Here is a 15,176-nt window from a genome sequence, read left to right on the forward strand (position 1 = left end):
ACAGATTAAGGGATATCCATTTTAATTAACTTAAACAATAGCAAATGCCTAGATATTGATGATATAGAAGTTAGGCCCATGAAACATGTGGCAAATATAACAGCACAAGTAGTTGCACATATACTTAACAGTTGCTTAACCACATCAGTATTTCCAGATAAAATGCAGATAGCCAAAATAACAGCCCTGTTCAAAAGTGGGGATTCCAACAATTTCAGCAATTATAGACAAGTATCTATACTGCCTATTTTCTGAAAAGCATTGGAAAAGGTATTGCATATCAGACTTATTAAATTTGGGAATAGACACAACGTGATTACTCCATGCCAATTTGGATTTAAGAAAAACAAATCTACCGAGATTTGTTTTGAACACAATTTGAAAATAGAGTCTTTGTAGTGGGAATATTCCTAGATTTTTTATAGGCATTCGATTTGGTGAACCATGAGTTACTTCTAAAGAAGTTAGAGTACTACGGAATTAGGGGCCAAGCTGCATTACTCATAAAGTCCTATTTGTCAGAAAAAACCGTCAGTATAAACAATAGATATTCCTAAATAAAACCGGTTTCTTTTGGCGTCCCACAACGAAGCGTTCTTGATCCGTTGCTGTTAATTATCTACTTTAATGGCATTATAAGTATCAACCGGGATGTAAAATTTATTACTTACGCCGATGATTTGAGCGCTTTCTTCTGTGGTGGAGATGTCCATGGTCTCATGCAGGCTTGTAGCACACTGTTGGTCACGTTGTAGAAATGGCCAAAGTCTAATTACATGCGCGTAAATAAAAAAAGACAAAAGCATTGTTATTTCGTCCGAAAAGCAAGCCAGTTGCCTCACAAGATCCCATTATGTTTAGCTGTCAACAAATAGAAGTGGTGGACCATTTTAAGTGCCTTGGTGTAGTATTTTCGTCCACTATGTCATGGGAAAATCATGTGAACCATGTTGTCTCGCGCGTGGGAAGGACAACCAGTACCGTTGGGTGGATCACAAATATTCTCCCAAAATGTTTAAAGCTACTATTGTACAACTCTTTATTTTACACTCATATCAACTACTGTCAGCTTTTATGGGGCACTGCCACGCAATCACTTCTACAGAAAATTCATCTATTGCAAAAAAAGTTCCTCCATTATGTTTTCAATGTGAAGTACTGCGCGCCAAGCAAATGTCTCTCTTGAAACAGGTGTAATTACAATATATGACTTGTTCAAATACCGGCTGAGTGTTCGATTTAAAATAGAAACCAAAAGCCATATAAAACATATACGGAATATGGCCGATCTTCAACAAAAGGATAGAGGTTACCCTTTCAGAAGGCAAGAAAACTGGGTTGTTCCAATGGTGCGCCCAAATATCGGTAGGAACTGCTTGAAATATACTCTGCCTTCTCTTTTGAACCTGTATAACTATGTCAGTTTTGATTTATTCAGATGTACGCATCGTGAACTGCGTTGCAGGTATAAATAATATATTCGAGTATACATTTTCTGTATATCATTATGCTCTAAATATGTGGGTTTGTTTCTAGTTATTGTTTGAGGAATGTGTTATTCATTCACCCATTTGTTTATACAATGCACGAAGCTGATACGCGTCCGTAATTTGGTTTGTTGCTGTAATTGTCGGCTTTGTGTTCATTGCTGCAGCTACTGCTCGTCTGACCAGGGCTGTGGCCTAGTCGAGCCGTCATGACGGCTTTTTCTGCAGCTCCTGTCTCTCTTTGTTTCTTTTGAGGCAGAAATAAACATTAATATTATTATTAGTAGTAATACCTTGAGCGGAGATTCACACCCTACTGCGGTTTCCTGATCTCCCCTTTTATACGCTATGTTTGCTCAGGCATAAGCGTACAGGCTCTTCGGCAAAATGTGCATAATTCTCACACTCAATACACATCCAATTCTAAACGGAATGTGCGTGCAACATTTGTGACGCGCATACAATATTCAATAGAGGCTTGATTCAAAATATTAAAAGAATGTGCGTGGTTATGTCTTCTTAATTTAGTGGATTCTTTCCGCTTATGCGAACTGGCAAGGTCCAAACATAAAAATATAATGCCCTTTCACTCTGTGAAGACGGATGACCTGCGAAGCTGGACACAGCACACGAAATACACGAAAGAAAACAGGTTGGTTTGTAACTTGCGCTCCAGCAATTAGCACTTAGCCCAATAAAGCTTTGAAGGACTCGATATTTATTGTCGTGGACAAACATGGAGCTGTCTGTTTCCCTCCCGCGTCTTAGGCATCTTACGGTAAGCGTAACACGCCAACCCAATCCCCTGAACCACTGAGGACACCGTAAAGTTCGCATTGGGCGGTGGCCGTACGAGTTTAAACGTCCCAGCACCACAACGGACATATCGTCAGTGAGGGTATAAAACCTATATCTGCGCGTGCACGCCCTCCGCCCCCCCCCCTTGCCTCCACTCCCACATCGTGTCTGATATAGCGGCTACCAGTTACGTCCGCATGCTTAGAAGTGAAATGCACCGCCAAAATTGTCGCTGTGAAAGCCCTTCATGCTGAACAAGAAATATTGTCTCACGTCGATGTTGCTGTTTATCCGGGAGAGCTTTCCAGCTACTCAGCGATCTGGAACGTGCAGTGGGAACGGTGGCAGCGGCAACCTTCTGTTCACGAGTACGCATTCCTGGGAAGTTGGTGTTGCATTGAAGAAAAAATCATTGGACATGTGGACAAAGGCAAGAAGGGAGAGACACCACGGAGCGCTACTTTCGACTTCAGAGTTGAATGTAGCGCTCTGTGCTGTCTCTCGTTTCTTGTTCTTGTCCGCATGCACCATGAATTTTTCTCCAAGGCTTTCTGCGGTTCAGCCACAGATTCACGCTTCTGTTCCGGCAGACGCTCCTTCGATTCCCGCTGTTCTTACTCCGAGCGAACGACACACGTCTGTCTAAAGGGAGTCAAGACCTGGAAGGACTCGAGCTTTATTCGAGTGTACAAACACGGGGCTGTCCGTTTCCGTCCCTCGTCGTAGGCATCTCACTGTCTGTGTAACACACCAACCCAAACCTGACCGCTCCAACACTGAGGACCGTTGACAGGTCGCTTTGAGCCGCCAGACTTCCAAGTTTAAATTTCGTTCACGCACAACGCGCTTGTCATAGGGAGTGGCATGAATACTAGCTGTTCATGACCGCCCACTTCCACCCCGAAGCAGTGCTCGTATCAACCGGCATCCGGTGACGGGCGTGTGCTTAGGCGTGAAATACTCAGCCGAAAATGTCGCGCGGAAAGCCTTTCATGCTGAAAAGGAATTATGGGATCACGTCGGCAATGAAAGCGGGCAAATTGCTTTGATAACGGTCGATAACGGTGCTAGCGCCGTTATCAGCCGACTGCGAAGCTTGTGAAAGATGCATGGGTGGTGGAGAAGGGAATAACAGTTGTCAAAGCAGTGTCCGCAGCGGCGAGGAGGAGAGCCGCTGAGTAAATCTGCTTCACCGGAATTAAAACTGGACCGGGGCGGGGGGAAGAGGGGGCGGTTAGACATATACTGCTTCGTAGTAAAAGGCCAGGGTGAAGTATCTGCGCCTTGAATTCCCATAGCTGAAATTGCAGGCTAAACGTGACCTAAATTTGACTCGTCACATCGGGCTTCCTTGTACTCGTCCCCCCCGTCATTCCCATACCCGGTGGTAGCGCTATTGTCCGCATGCATCGATATGGTTATTTCTTTCAGGTACTATATAGTACTGAAACAATACACCCAAATAATATATTGTTACGTGGCGGCAGAACAAAGGACGTGAACCATGAGATGGGCGAACAATGTATTCTCACTATTTACAAGATGTCGGCCATGAGACCGAACCGGCGCTGGCTGCGCGCCTGCCCTACTTCTTCATCCTTGTTCTCATCCTCGTCGTCGTCTTGTAACATTACCCCGCCGTCGAGGGAGACCGTCCCGGTCGAGGCCTTAGAAGATGAGCGAGTGTAGTGAGCACGAACGATGAAATTATAATACACAGTGAATACGTCCTTGCCACCACGGTGAGGCTGAAGAGCTTGGTGAACACTGGCCCCAGAACACCCATGCCCGCCGACGTCATGAAGCAATGTCCAAAGCCCTTGAGAAGGCGCGCCGGCAAACGGGGCAGGGGGATAGCATCGTCGTCTTGTATGGTCGCGGCTTCTCGCGTCTCGGCTGATTTCGGCTCGTCATAGGCTGGGGCTCGGGCTGGGGAACAGATGCCGTGATGGCGCACCGGGGCTGGGGCATACCGACGCGTTCCAAGAGCCTGGAGAAGGTCGCTTCAGGAGTCAAGACGGCGAGATGCTGTGGGCCAGGATGAAGGTGATTACCCCGCACACTCCACCAAATATGTTACGTGGTGGCAGAACAAAGGACGTGAACCATGAGATGGGCGAACAATGTATTCTCACTACTTACAAGATGTCGGCCATGAGACCGAACCGGCGCTGGCTGCGCGCCTGCCCTACTTCTTCTTCCTTGTTCTCATCCTCCTCATCGTCTTGTAACAATATTAACCCTCTTACTTACCAGGAGTTAAACTCTAGCTGTGCATGTCAACCAGTGTTTCCCTGCTTTACTATTCGTTATTCGTTTCTGCTCCTTGGAGTTGATGTCTGCCACATGTGGTAGACAAACATGGGAGATACCAATTAAACTATGTATCATTTCCTGCACATACTGGTTAAACTACGAGAGGTTAAAATCATGCAAAGAAATTTTTCATTGCCACTGTAAACTAGGCACAACAGGACACGAGAGCGTGCATTACATTGCTCCCACGGCACACCATTTTTTACTCACAGGTCGCGGTGGCCTTGGAGTGTACGATAATTATAGATTAGTCTGCTGCATTTTCATGTATGTTTGTTGATGTTGGCGAGATTTTATTGTACTGGTATCAATGTAAATAATGTTAGTCTTCCTCGTCATAATCCGGTGGTCTACGTGGTCCAATAAACAGGAGTTCCGATGTGCACATAATTATGAGTTTTCGGCTGGAATACCACGGTTATTGTAATGGACGAAAGCTAACGCACCAAGCTTGGAAGTAGGGTCTGATGCTTGTTTCCATTGTACAGCAAAGTTAACGAATGCACATGGGTTTTGTTTTTATATTCACCTGGCAATTCCCAACAGTAGAATTTTAAAGGGTTGATTCAGGCTAGGGGGCTGCACAAAAACACTAGATGGAAATTTAAATTCTGTGGCTTCGGTTTAACCAAAAAATTCCCCTCTTTTGTTACATTTTTGCGTGTTCAAATATTGGGCTTTCAAAGGATTTTTTCAGTTTATGCTAGTATTATCTGTGGCTCAGACAACATATACCCTTCGTGTAAATATTTTATTCCTTGCTATAAAAGACTTCTGGTTATGTTTATTCCCTGCTTTGGTTATTTTTAATTTGACACGTATCATACAGCGTAATACACGTCAGTTCACTTCAAGTTTACCTAGAGATTTGTGGGAGACATTTCGGTTTTCTTTCGCACAGTTTCGGGCTAACATCGACAAGTTTTGTGGCTTGTGATTGCGTTTATATTTTGTTGACAACGCTGGCTAAAAAGGAAAAATGAAGTACTGAAAAGTTCTACATATAGTCATTTTATTCAACAGGATGGCGGCATATCTGCACCGACTGGCGTCACAGAGCTCTTCCCGTATGTTTACTATATACCCGAGGTTTGTTTTCAAGCAGACTTTCTGAGGGCTGCCTTGGTTGCAAGTCCAAAATGCAAGAGTTTGTGGAGTGCTGGCTCGAAGCTTTGGCTGCCGTTGAAAACAAGAATTACTGTAGGCTTCTTGCAAGAAGCACTTATTCGCTTTGAAACCCCTGAAACTAAAAGTTTAAGGAAATAGCACGATCAGGGCTAATGAGACCACAAAATGTACACGGTACACAGGATTACTACGGGCGACGGTGAAGTACAGTAAGAACAGGATGCAAATAAAGTCGAAACAAACACATCAAACAAACACGGCAGAAGGCACAACAGATGACTTAGTTACCTCAACGTTCGTACGTTACACATCATTCTTCAAAGTATAACATCAATTGTACAGTGGGCGACGTAGCACACCCAGCAGCGAGTAAATGGTTTTGTTTAAAGCCCGAGAAAGAGGGTGGCAAAGAGGGAGAGCGCGATTAAAGAGGACTGGAAGGAGGAAAGATAGAAAAAGAAGAATAAAGGAGAAGGAAAGCGTCCAAGTAAAATGTAATGAGAGAACCACCCCTCAGTCAACAGATAACCGCGATTTCATATTACGACAATCCCGAGACTCTGCGCAAAACAATTCGGAAATGAAACATCCTCTACCTGTACATATGTTTACACGGCAGATAATATTTTAAAAGCAACAGCAAACGTTTCACAAAAACATTAGCAATTCCTTTTTACGTTCCTCACATATTACACTCACACCGAACGAGCCACCTATGTGGTCGACCTTCAACAATTTCCACGAGTAGTACTGGCAGCGTGAGGTGGGAATATTAAAGCGGAATACTTTAATTTCAAATGATACGCAGAATGTGGAATGCAGAATCAACTACATTATGAATACATACATTCACTGGCGTTTATACAAAAAACAACATAATTGCTTTCGGTTTTCTGCGACAAACATCACCGCATCAGCTCTAACTACGACGTCCAACAAAGCCCGTTATCAACTGGTTGCTGGATCCTTGAACACCCAGTTTTCCTGGAACCTTTTCTGGCCTATCTCGAGAGATTCTGTTCACCAGTAGCTCCCATGGTAACCTCCTCCGCCGTGGTAGCCTCCACTCTGGTAGCCCTTTCCGCCGTGATATCCACCGTGGTGCCCTCGCTCGTGCTGCCGATCAAGTATAACCAGCGTGTTCCTCCCTCTTGTGTGCTTGTTGTGGTGGACATGCTTGGTGTGGTGATGGTGCTTATGAACTGTGTGGATACTGAAAAAAAGTAGTACAGCAGTAATGAGCACCTACGGCTACCCAGAGTTTGTTGATTCTGCAGCGCTGGGTTTGAGAAGCGATACTTCATGGACTTTTACAAATGTTGCACGTCAAGGCAGCTGACACATTTTTACAAAGAGGCAGCCGTTAAATTATTGATTTTGCATGCGTATTTATTAAGAAAAAATGGTTTAAAATATGAGGTTGCATAAAGTGATGAAAATATTTGATTGTCATCTAAAGCCCGTTAGTGGTGCTAGAAAAAAAATTATCAAAACATATGACCATGACAACGGCTAGGCAAGAAGTCCAAAATCTGCTTCCAGAATATCTAGGTTTATCGTAGCGCAACATAAGTGTATCAATTCTTCAACCCTCTCATGTGGCGTGAAACACTGACAAAGAATGAGTGCGGACATTTAATATGGTCTGGTTAAGAGCCTTGAAGATGACCGTTACACTTTCTTTATCAAGAAGTGCTGTTGGTTCAGTGCATAATCGTACTGCATTTATCGAGATAATGAAGGCAGCAAAATCCCTAAAACGAGCTGCTCGAAGTGTTTCTTAAGTATACGGCCCATTTTAAAGTTTTGAGAATAAGCTTTAGTGGACTGTTCAGTAAAAGCTGGTTAATTCGATCAGAAAGGCGACGACATCGCAATTCGAATTAATGGAAGTTCGAAAGCACGAAATTAAAGAGTTAACGCTACACTGCGATAGGGAAGCAGCACGACATGTCAATAACGTATTCCTTAAAAAACGTCTTCACTGATTCCTGCATATATACAGAGCAGGACGTAATTTCGTCACTCAGGATGAGGTTTTGGGGGTGGAGGAGGCCCAGAGTGCCTCTGCCAACGTAAGGGGCTGAAGGGTGGTCAGGACGTGGCCTGGCTCCCCCGGGTCCCGCAACGTCTGCTTCCAGAGGTGAGGGGATGGAATTGGAGGTATGGGTCTTCAGGGAATTCGCAGGGGGAATGGTAATGAGGGTCGAGTGCCCCGGCTGCTGGACAGGTAGAGCTAGCAAAGAGGTGTGCGTTGGCGATAAGGCGACGGAAGCACTTTTTGCTCTAAGTAGCTGATAGGGCGGAAGGCCTCCTCTTCACGTTTTTTTTTAATTAAATATAAACAAGCGATGGTTGGTATTTTACCCGACCCGAACATTCGAGCGAACGGCCACCCCGGTGCTGCGCCCTCCTCGTCTCAGTCACCTTCACTGGCAACGACAGATTTTCGTTTCTCACCTAAGAACTGATGCACTGATCTGTCAGCGCAACAGACAGCACTTAATTCGCGTTCTCACCGACGCAGTCCGGACAGATTACGTCTTTGAAAGCGTCCACCATGCGCGTTTTACAAGGTTTTATCCAATTGCACATGAACTTTCCGTTGTTCCCAGCGTTCCGAAAGCGACGCAGCGTCGTGGGCAGGGAGCGGGAGCGTTTCTGTGGGCGTACACTAGGCACCACGCCGCCGGCGCGCGGAGCGCGTAGTTCGAATTATCCGTGGCGGAGCCCCCTCACCGTCGAATTAACGTACTGTTTGATTTAAATGGAAGGTTTAGCGCAAAAAAGACGAGGACGGTGGCAAACGTGAAGCGCCTGTCACGTTTGCCACCGTCCTCGTCTTTTTTGCGCTAAACCTTCCATTTAAGTATGTACCAACTCGCCCAACAGCACGTTCTGTTAAAGTACTGTTTGATACACAGGCTTCTATGGGAGCTTGGCCACATCATGTTATACCGTTCGAATAATACACAAATTCGAATTATTAAAGTCCCAATTAATGGACTTTCACTGTAGTATATTTGATACCAACTGATTAAACTCAAATGTTAACATCCCGCATGTCACCTATTTGTAGTTCCCATGGGCTGGCAACAAGAGCTTTCTTGGCAGAGTTCATTGTTTATAGCAAGGAAGACTGATAATGATGGCAGAGCACCTGGACGCCGGTACTCGGCGCTCGGGTATGGGGCAGACCCCACGCGTTTGACTCGTGTACAAAAGGTACTTACGGCACTTTGTAGGGAATGGGGTTCGGCACGGGCACAATGTTGGTGTGGTGCGACGTCTGGGGGAAAGGGAAGGGGATCGGGATGACACGCTTCTTGAGTAGCATATGCGCGAGCAGAACCTTGGCCAGCTTCTTGTGCTTTTTGTGGTGGAACGCTTCACTCGACCGCACCGCCAGGGCGCAAAGCAGAGCCACAGCCAGTAGCAACCAGCAAGGTCTCAGCTGCGGCCTCCCCATTATCGTGTGGTGCTGCCTGCCTTGATGAGAAAGGGGCACCAGCGGCCTGTGTGAATAAAGCATTGGAACTCATGTTGAAAACGACAACCAGGTTTTCCAGCCCTTAACATAGCAAAACCTTCACGTGGGCAAGTTGTTACGACGTACTAAAACTATACTCTAGAATGTGCATAGTTCTTGTTTATCCTTTTATTGGTGCCGCTGTTTTAAATATTGCCTATAACCATTCCCACTGCACCCGGAACGGACAAATAAGTGGTAGGGAAGGCACCTACACCTATAAAGGTGTTGATTGGTGTCTAGTAGGCTTATGGTAGAAGTTGTGTTGTTGGTCCCTAGCCATAGACCACTTCGATAACTCCAACTAAACTGCTGTGCAGCAAACGGGATTTACAGTAGGAGAAAATGCGCTTTTTGTTTTTGCCCAAAACTGATAGAATAACAACAAAGCAGCACATACACCGTGCAGTTATCAAAATTAGTACCTTGACTTTTGTACCGTCTACAATAACATTGTAGACGGTAAACAAGGATGGTTCTTAATGGTGCAAAATAATGGCTGCGCAAGGCGTAGAAGGGAGAACAGAAGGAAAAACACATCGGTTGCATGCCCCGTTCACGGCAAGTGAGGGGGACCTGGAGGGAAGCGCTCCTATGTTGCTAATCCTGCTTCTGGTTCTTGTTTGTTCGCACTGACTCTATATTTAGCATTGAAACAGGGTATTAGTGGGACGAGGGTGTCAACTCTGGGAGCAGACTGCCGCAAGGTTCCTATACCATGAAGGTATATGGCTAAACATGGAGGTTGCTGCTGACACTTTCTACTAACGTTTTCGCTGTAAATTAATACAAAAAAGACATTCTTAGGAACACACTTTAAATGTTACGTGCAGGATGGTAAACGGTTTTCGCCACTACCTGTTTTTAGGAAGAAGCAACATGATAAATTTGCTTCCGAACGCAACCGAATCAAAATACGAGCACGTGAATGGTTACTTGTAAATAGGAAGCCAGGAAAGTGTGCTACCTAAAAAGTTGGGAAACAAACAACCATAACTTTACAATTTGCTGGCCACAAATAAGGCAGAACACGGACAGAGGCAGAGAAAGCGATTGTGGTATAGACACTAGAGGACAGGGATGCTCATGCAGATGCTGATGCAGTCAGTGGTTATATCCCCTGCCGAGAATCTTGTGCTGAGAATACATCAGCATGATGCTGTTTTTGTACGCTGTGTCCTAGGCAAGAATTCAACCTTGACACAGCGCACGACTTCGTAGTTTTCGAGACATGATACCAATTGAACGTCTACTCGTCTTTCCCGGAGTAAAGACACAGTGGCGGATTCAATGTAACCGCGATATTTTAGGAGAGACGAGAAGCTTAGAAAAGCACCCTAGCATTTTTCGCGCATTCGAAAAATTTTCGAAAACGTGAGGTGATTTTTTTACCGCCGTAGAGTTCCATAGTGTAGACATCCTAGCCATAAAGCAGAGGGACGGGCTGGCGAAATTCACAGCACCTCCTCGCCTTTCCTAACAGACAATCGTTAATATCAGCGGGTGACCAAAGCCGGCTAAGGCCAATGAGGTGTATATGGTGTTGAGTAAAGGCGCGTACGCGGTAAGATCACATTTTTGATCCTCGCAACCACTCGTGAAGGCTCCTCCTTGGCTTTCATATCCGCCCTAATCACTTTTCATGCAATTCTGTGTTTTTCAGGTCAAGGTCAATTGTATTTTTAACTGCGCATCTGTTGTTGCTGACCATAATGTGGCCTGCGTCAACAGAAAACACAGTGTCATAGTTACTTGCGCCGTTCACCGCACACGTGAGCACGCGTTTTTCGAGGAGCGCCCGGCGTCGTCCAGGCTACCGCATAGCGCTCGCACAAATACTAAAAAAAAAATTCCCCCGCATTTCCCCGAAGGGGAGTATGAGGAAGTGCGAAGCACGGGGTGATGCTATGAGGGGGAGTTTGTTGAAGTTTGGTGGCATTTTGCCCGTTAGTTACATTAACACCCCCTCGTGATCACGTTCGGCTTAACACGCCTCGTTTGTCCCTCTGCGGAAATCTTGGTGAATTAACGTGTATGTTCGAGAGGAGGAGCGCACCGCACCGCAGCGCACCGCAGCTGCGAAGCGCCGACCGGAGTGAAGGGAGAGGAGGCGCAGTCACGTGAGAGAATGCAGAACTAGCGGGTTTGTAGTATCACGTGTACACCACGCAGTTATCAAGCCGCTATAACGCCGCTGAGTCGCCAACGCATGCCGCTGACGACGTAGTTTGAATGCGTTAAAGATATAAGGCGCGTTACTAACACTGATATCAACGTCGCGTCCGTGGCTTAGTCGGTAGAGCGTCGCGCTGCGGCCGCAAAGTCCGCAGATCGAAACCTGGCGCCGGATGCTGTTTTTTTTTTATATAGTGTAGTGGCCTGGCTGGCGCGCCGAGAGAGGGTGTTGCGAGCTGGAGAGTAGTAAAGGAGCTTTAGGAGAGTAGGCGAGGGGGGAGAGGAGGCGCTATGCGAGCGCGACGATTCAGGCTCGCTTAAGAAGTGCATTCGCACTTATTCCTGGCCAATCTCCCACGTGGGTATGTGCCATGTCAGCGGCCAGGCAGCGCGCGCCCATCTCCCCCCGTTGCTAAGGAAGACGAAAAGCGCGCGCACCCGCAGCTGTTGCTATGCGGACGGCGGAAGGTTCGGGGTCGCTTATAAAGTGCATTCGCACTTAAAAACAATTCACGTGCGTCCCTGCCTACCGGAGGGATCTCGACGCACAGTTCGCGAAGCCGGTTTCCGCCGCTTCTAGCGCATGCTGACGCGTTCCACTTCGGGAGACAGAACGATCTTGTCCAGCCAGTCATACACGAGGAAGACGACGATATAGATGCATATGACGATGATTACTACTAGTACAGTGAGAAGCAATGGCGGACCATGCAAATAAACAAGTTCCAACCTAATGCACTGCGTGGTGGCGTGCCCTTGAGTGCTTACATAGAAAGAAATCCGCCATCTTCGCTGCGGTTCAAGCCTTGCGCGACTTAGTGCAAGCTTCGCCAATTTTTTTTTTATGTTCTACTACTACGCAAGTCTGGGGCAGGATCGAGCAGACCCTAAGGTCCTTTCTTGGGCAACGACAAGTTTCATACAACACTCCTTCTTTCCCAAAATTCAATGAAACACTCGTCCATATAACTTCGGGTCTTTGAAGTAGCAATGGGCTACTAGACTGTTGCTAATGTTCTTATGATGCATTTCTATGATTCAGACTGGCCCTCCAGACGAAACGTTAGTAAACAACTTTGTTTTTTTTTTAAACGAGGGTAGGCCTCAACTTTTGATTATATGCATCCATCCATCCATCCATCCATCCATCCATCCATCCATCCATCCATCCATCCATCCATCCATCCATCCATCCATCCATCCATCCATTCATCCATCCATCCATCCATCCATCCATCCATCCATCCATCCATCCATCCATCCATACATACATACATACATACATACATACGTACGTACATACATACATACATACATACATACATACATACATACATACATACATACATACATAGATACATACATACACACATACATACGTACATACATACCCACATACATACATACATACACGTTCGTATCACGCAACACCACTTCTGCGGTCAACTCGGCTGTCACTAGCAGGGGCATTTTTTAACCCGAACTGGTTCAGATTAGTGCAGTGTCGTGCACACCAGTGCAGAGTGCCACCGAGGATATAAATTAGTAATATAATGAGCCTATGCTGCGCGGCTTGCACCAGTGCAGCCCGTGCAGGTAAAAATTGTCTCTAGAGTTTCTTCTGCAATACCACACATCTGAACGACCACTTACTATGAACTCAAGTTCGAATGCACCAATGTTGCATAGGAAGGGTATGGTTTTACGCTGATTATGCCCTATTGAATGAGGGTAAGCAGGATGCGGCGGTAAAATCTCCGAGAGAAATCCTTACAGCTTCAATCGCCATTAACCGTACTGGCAGAGATCTTTAGCACAATCAAGAAAGAAAAGCCGCTGCGTTTATTTGCCGTTACTGCAATAAATCCTGCGGTTCCGTTGGCAGCTGTTTGCATGTTAAGTGTTACACGCCACCGTCTCAAAATGTAGCGGCACAGCAATGGCTGCCCTCATCGCTAATCTATGTACTCAAAACTCTACGGGAAACACCAAGGCATAACCGAAATTCGAGGTGGTGGAGTGCGGAGGATATTTATACGAATCGTAGGAGTGTCGTTTATAATTTCCTGGAATATCAGGAGCATATCGAGCGTTACCAATCGACACAAGCAAATGCAGCGCTGACAACCAGTATTTGGTCGACGCGATCTGTCGTGCACGCGTGTCATGTTTTAATACCGCCAGGCCACTGTACATTTCCAAAAATACACTTTATTCGCGTGGGCAGCTCAGCCCCTAAGAAGAGCATTAACACAAGCTCAACCAGCTCCTCCTTCCAGAATGTTCTGCGAAGTTACTTGGATACCTCTATAATTAAAACTATAAGTATTTTGTCTAATTGAGCGTGGATGTAAAAATAACCTAGACCGTACGGGCATAGTTTATATGTTTAAAAACGCTTGCCAAATTAATCTAAATTAACAAGGCCTTCCTCCATTCATGAAAGTTGAGTTCGTTCATTCACAACATGGCAACTGCGAAGCCTCCCATCGACTCCAGATTTCCGTTTCTGCCCTAGGCACACAACGTGTAGCCCTCCAACTCTAACGGTAGTATCGACGAGAACAAGCCGAAACCGAATTGGTGGGAAGCCGCAAACAGCGCTCCTGAGGTGAGAGAGATGTTTGCGGTTTGGCCTAGAAAATTCCAGCAAGAAACTCTCCCCTGTTCCGCCGTGGGAACCGGGGAATAGTGCGCGTGAAAGCAGCATGCATTCCCACATATTAAGAGCTCTAGGATACCTCACAGTGGGTATGTAGTACTCGGTGATTATGTAAAAAAGCCTGGTAGACTGCCCATAGAGTATTCAAAGTACGAGGTCTAGCTGTTTGTAGTTGACGTTCCAAAGGCTTGACCCTAAATAACTGGCTGGTTGTGTCATGGATTGTTTGGAAAATGTCCCAGCATGCACGAAATTTAGAGGGCCAGGTTCAATAGGCCAATTTTCTGTTGTATGACCCGGTGCGTAAGTATCACTTTGCAAGAAAAACAAAACAGCAGCTTTCGGGTATGCGCCCGAATAGGCCTAACGCTTCTCTTTGAGGTCTTACTATTTCAGCCGGTCCCATAGCTTGAAATAAAATCAGCAGTTTTTTTTTTTTCCAGAGACCTCTGGTTCACTTCCTTAGACCTCAAGGCGCGGCGTTAGGCCCGACTTCCAATCTTTAAGCTTAATAGTAGATGACCTTCAACTCTCGACCCATGTGACGTATCACCCACTGCTTGTACTTGTAATGAGAGTAGAAGTCAAAGAGAAGAGAACGTTTGTGCAAATAACAAGTTCACCGTCACGTTTGATCTCATTAACACCAGAGGGCAAAGTGGCTTACCTGCCCTGATTTCTTGGCGCAACTCCCGCTGTTTGTTGCTGGCCACCTGGATGTTCACCTGTGCAAGCCGAAGCAGCGAATAGCTCAGCTGTGCCATGCACCACTCGTATTTATACTCTCGGAGAGCGTTTGTTTGCGTACACTCTGGACCGCCGTCATGTTCCAGAAAACAGGGTGCGGATGACGCGGCGTTTTTGCTTTCCTGGAATGAGTGAGTTTCCTACACGGAAGACAACCAACTGGCTCTCCCAGGTCCCCCTGGCCGAGTCGAGGAACTGACACCGCGCGGAAGACGCAGCAGGCAGCGCATTGTCTCTGGTGGCGTGCGCGGAAAGGCGTGCCACCCGGTGGCTCCGCGCTGTGCCCGTCTGCGTCCTGGTGTGCGCAAGCGCGCAACGAAGCGCGCTTTCCAAA

The 15,176-nt window shown here is 46.2% G+C and overlaps 1 protein-coding gene across 1 annotated transcript; it reads right to left on the minus strand.

Annotated features, from left to right (window-relative positions):
• Positions 1–5,632: 5,632 nt before the first annotated feature.
• Positions 5,633–15,107, minus strand: LOC144165542 (uncharacterized). The gene is made up of 3 exons (XM_077695468.1): positions 14,763–15,107; positions 8,963–9,244; positions 5,633–6,942 (listed from the first exon to the last, which is right to left on the minus strand). Exons 2-3 carry the CDS (start codon positions 9,196–9,198, stop codon positions 6,750–6,752), a joined length of 429 nt encoding a protein of 142 aa, XP_077551594.1. The 5' UTR covers positions 9,199–9,244; positions 14,763–15,107; the 3' UTR covers positions 5,633–6,749.
• Positions 15,108–15,176: the final 69 nt, after the last annotated feature.

Source organism: Haemaphysalis longicornis, unplaced genomic scaffold (assembly GCF_048455015.1).
Source record: "Haemaphysalis longicornis isolate Haplotype H1 unplaced genomic scaffold, Haemaphysalis longicornis Haplotype H1 scaffold_1, whole genome shotgun sequence".
Taxonomy (NCBI): domain Eukaryota; kingdom Metazoa; phylum Arthropoda; class Arachnida; order Ixodida; family Ixodidae; genus Haemaphysalis; species Haemaphysalis longicornis.

Coding starts and splice junctions, on each gene's coding strand:
- LOC144165542 (XM_077695468.1), bottom strand. CDS start 9,198: ATGGGGAGGCCGCAGCTGAGACCTTGCTGGTTGCTACTGGCTGTGGCT. Junction 6,943..8,962: donor CCCATTCCCTACAAAGTGCC/GTAAGTACCTTT, acceptor ACTTTTTTTCAG/TATCCACACAGTTCATAAGC.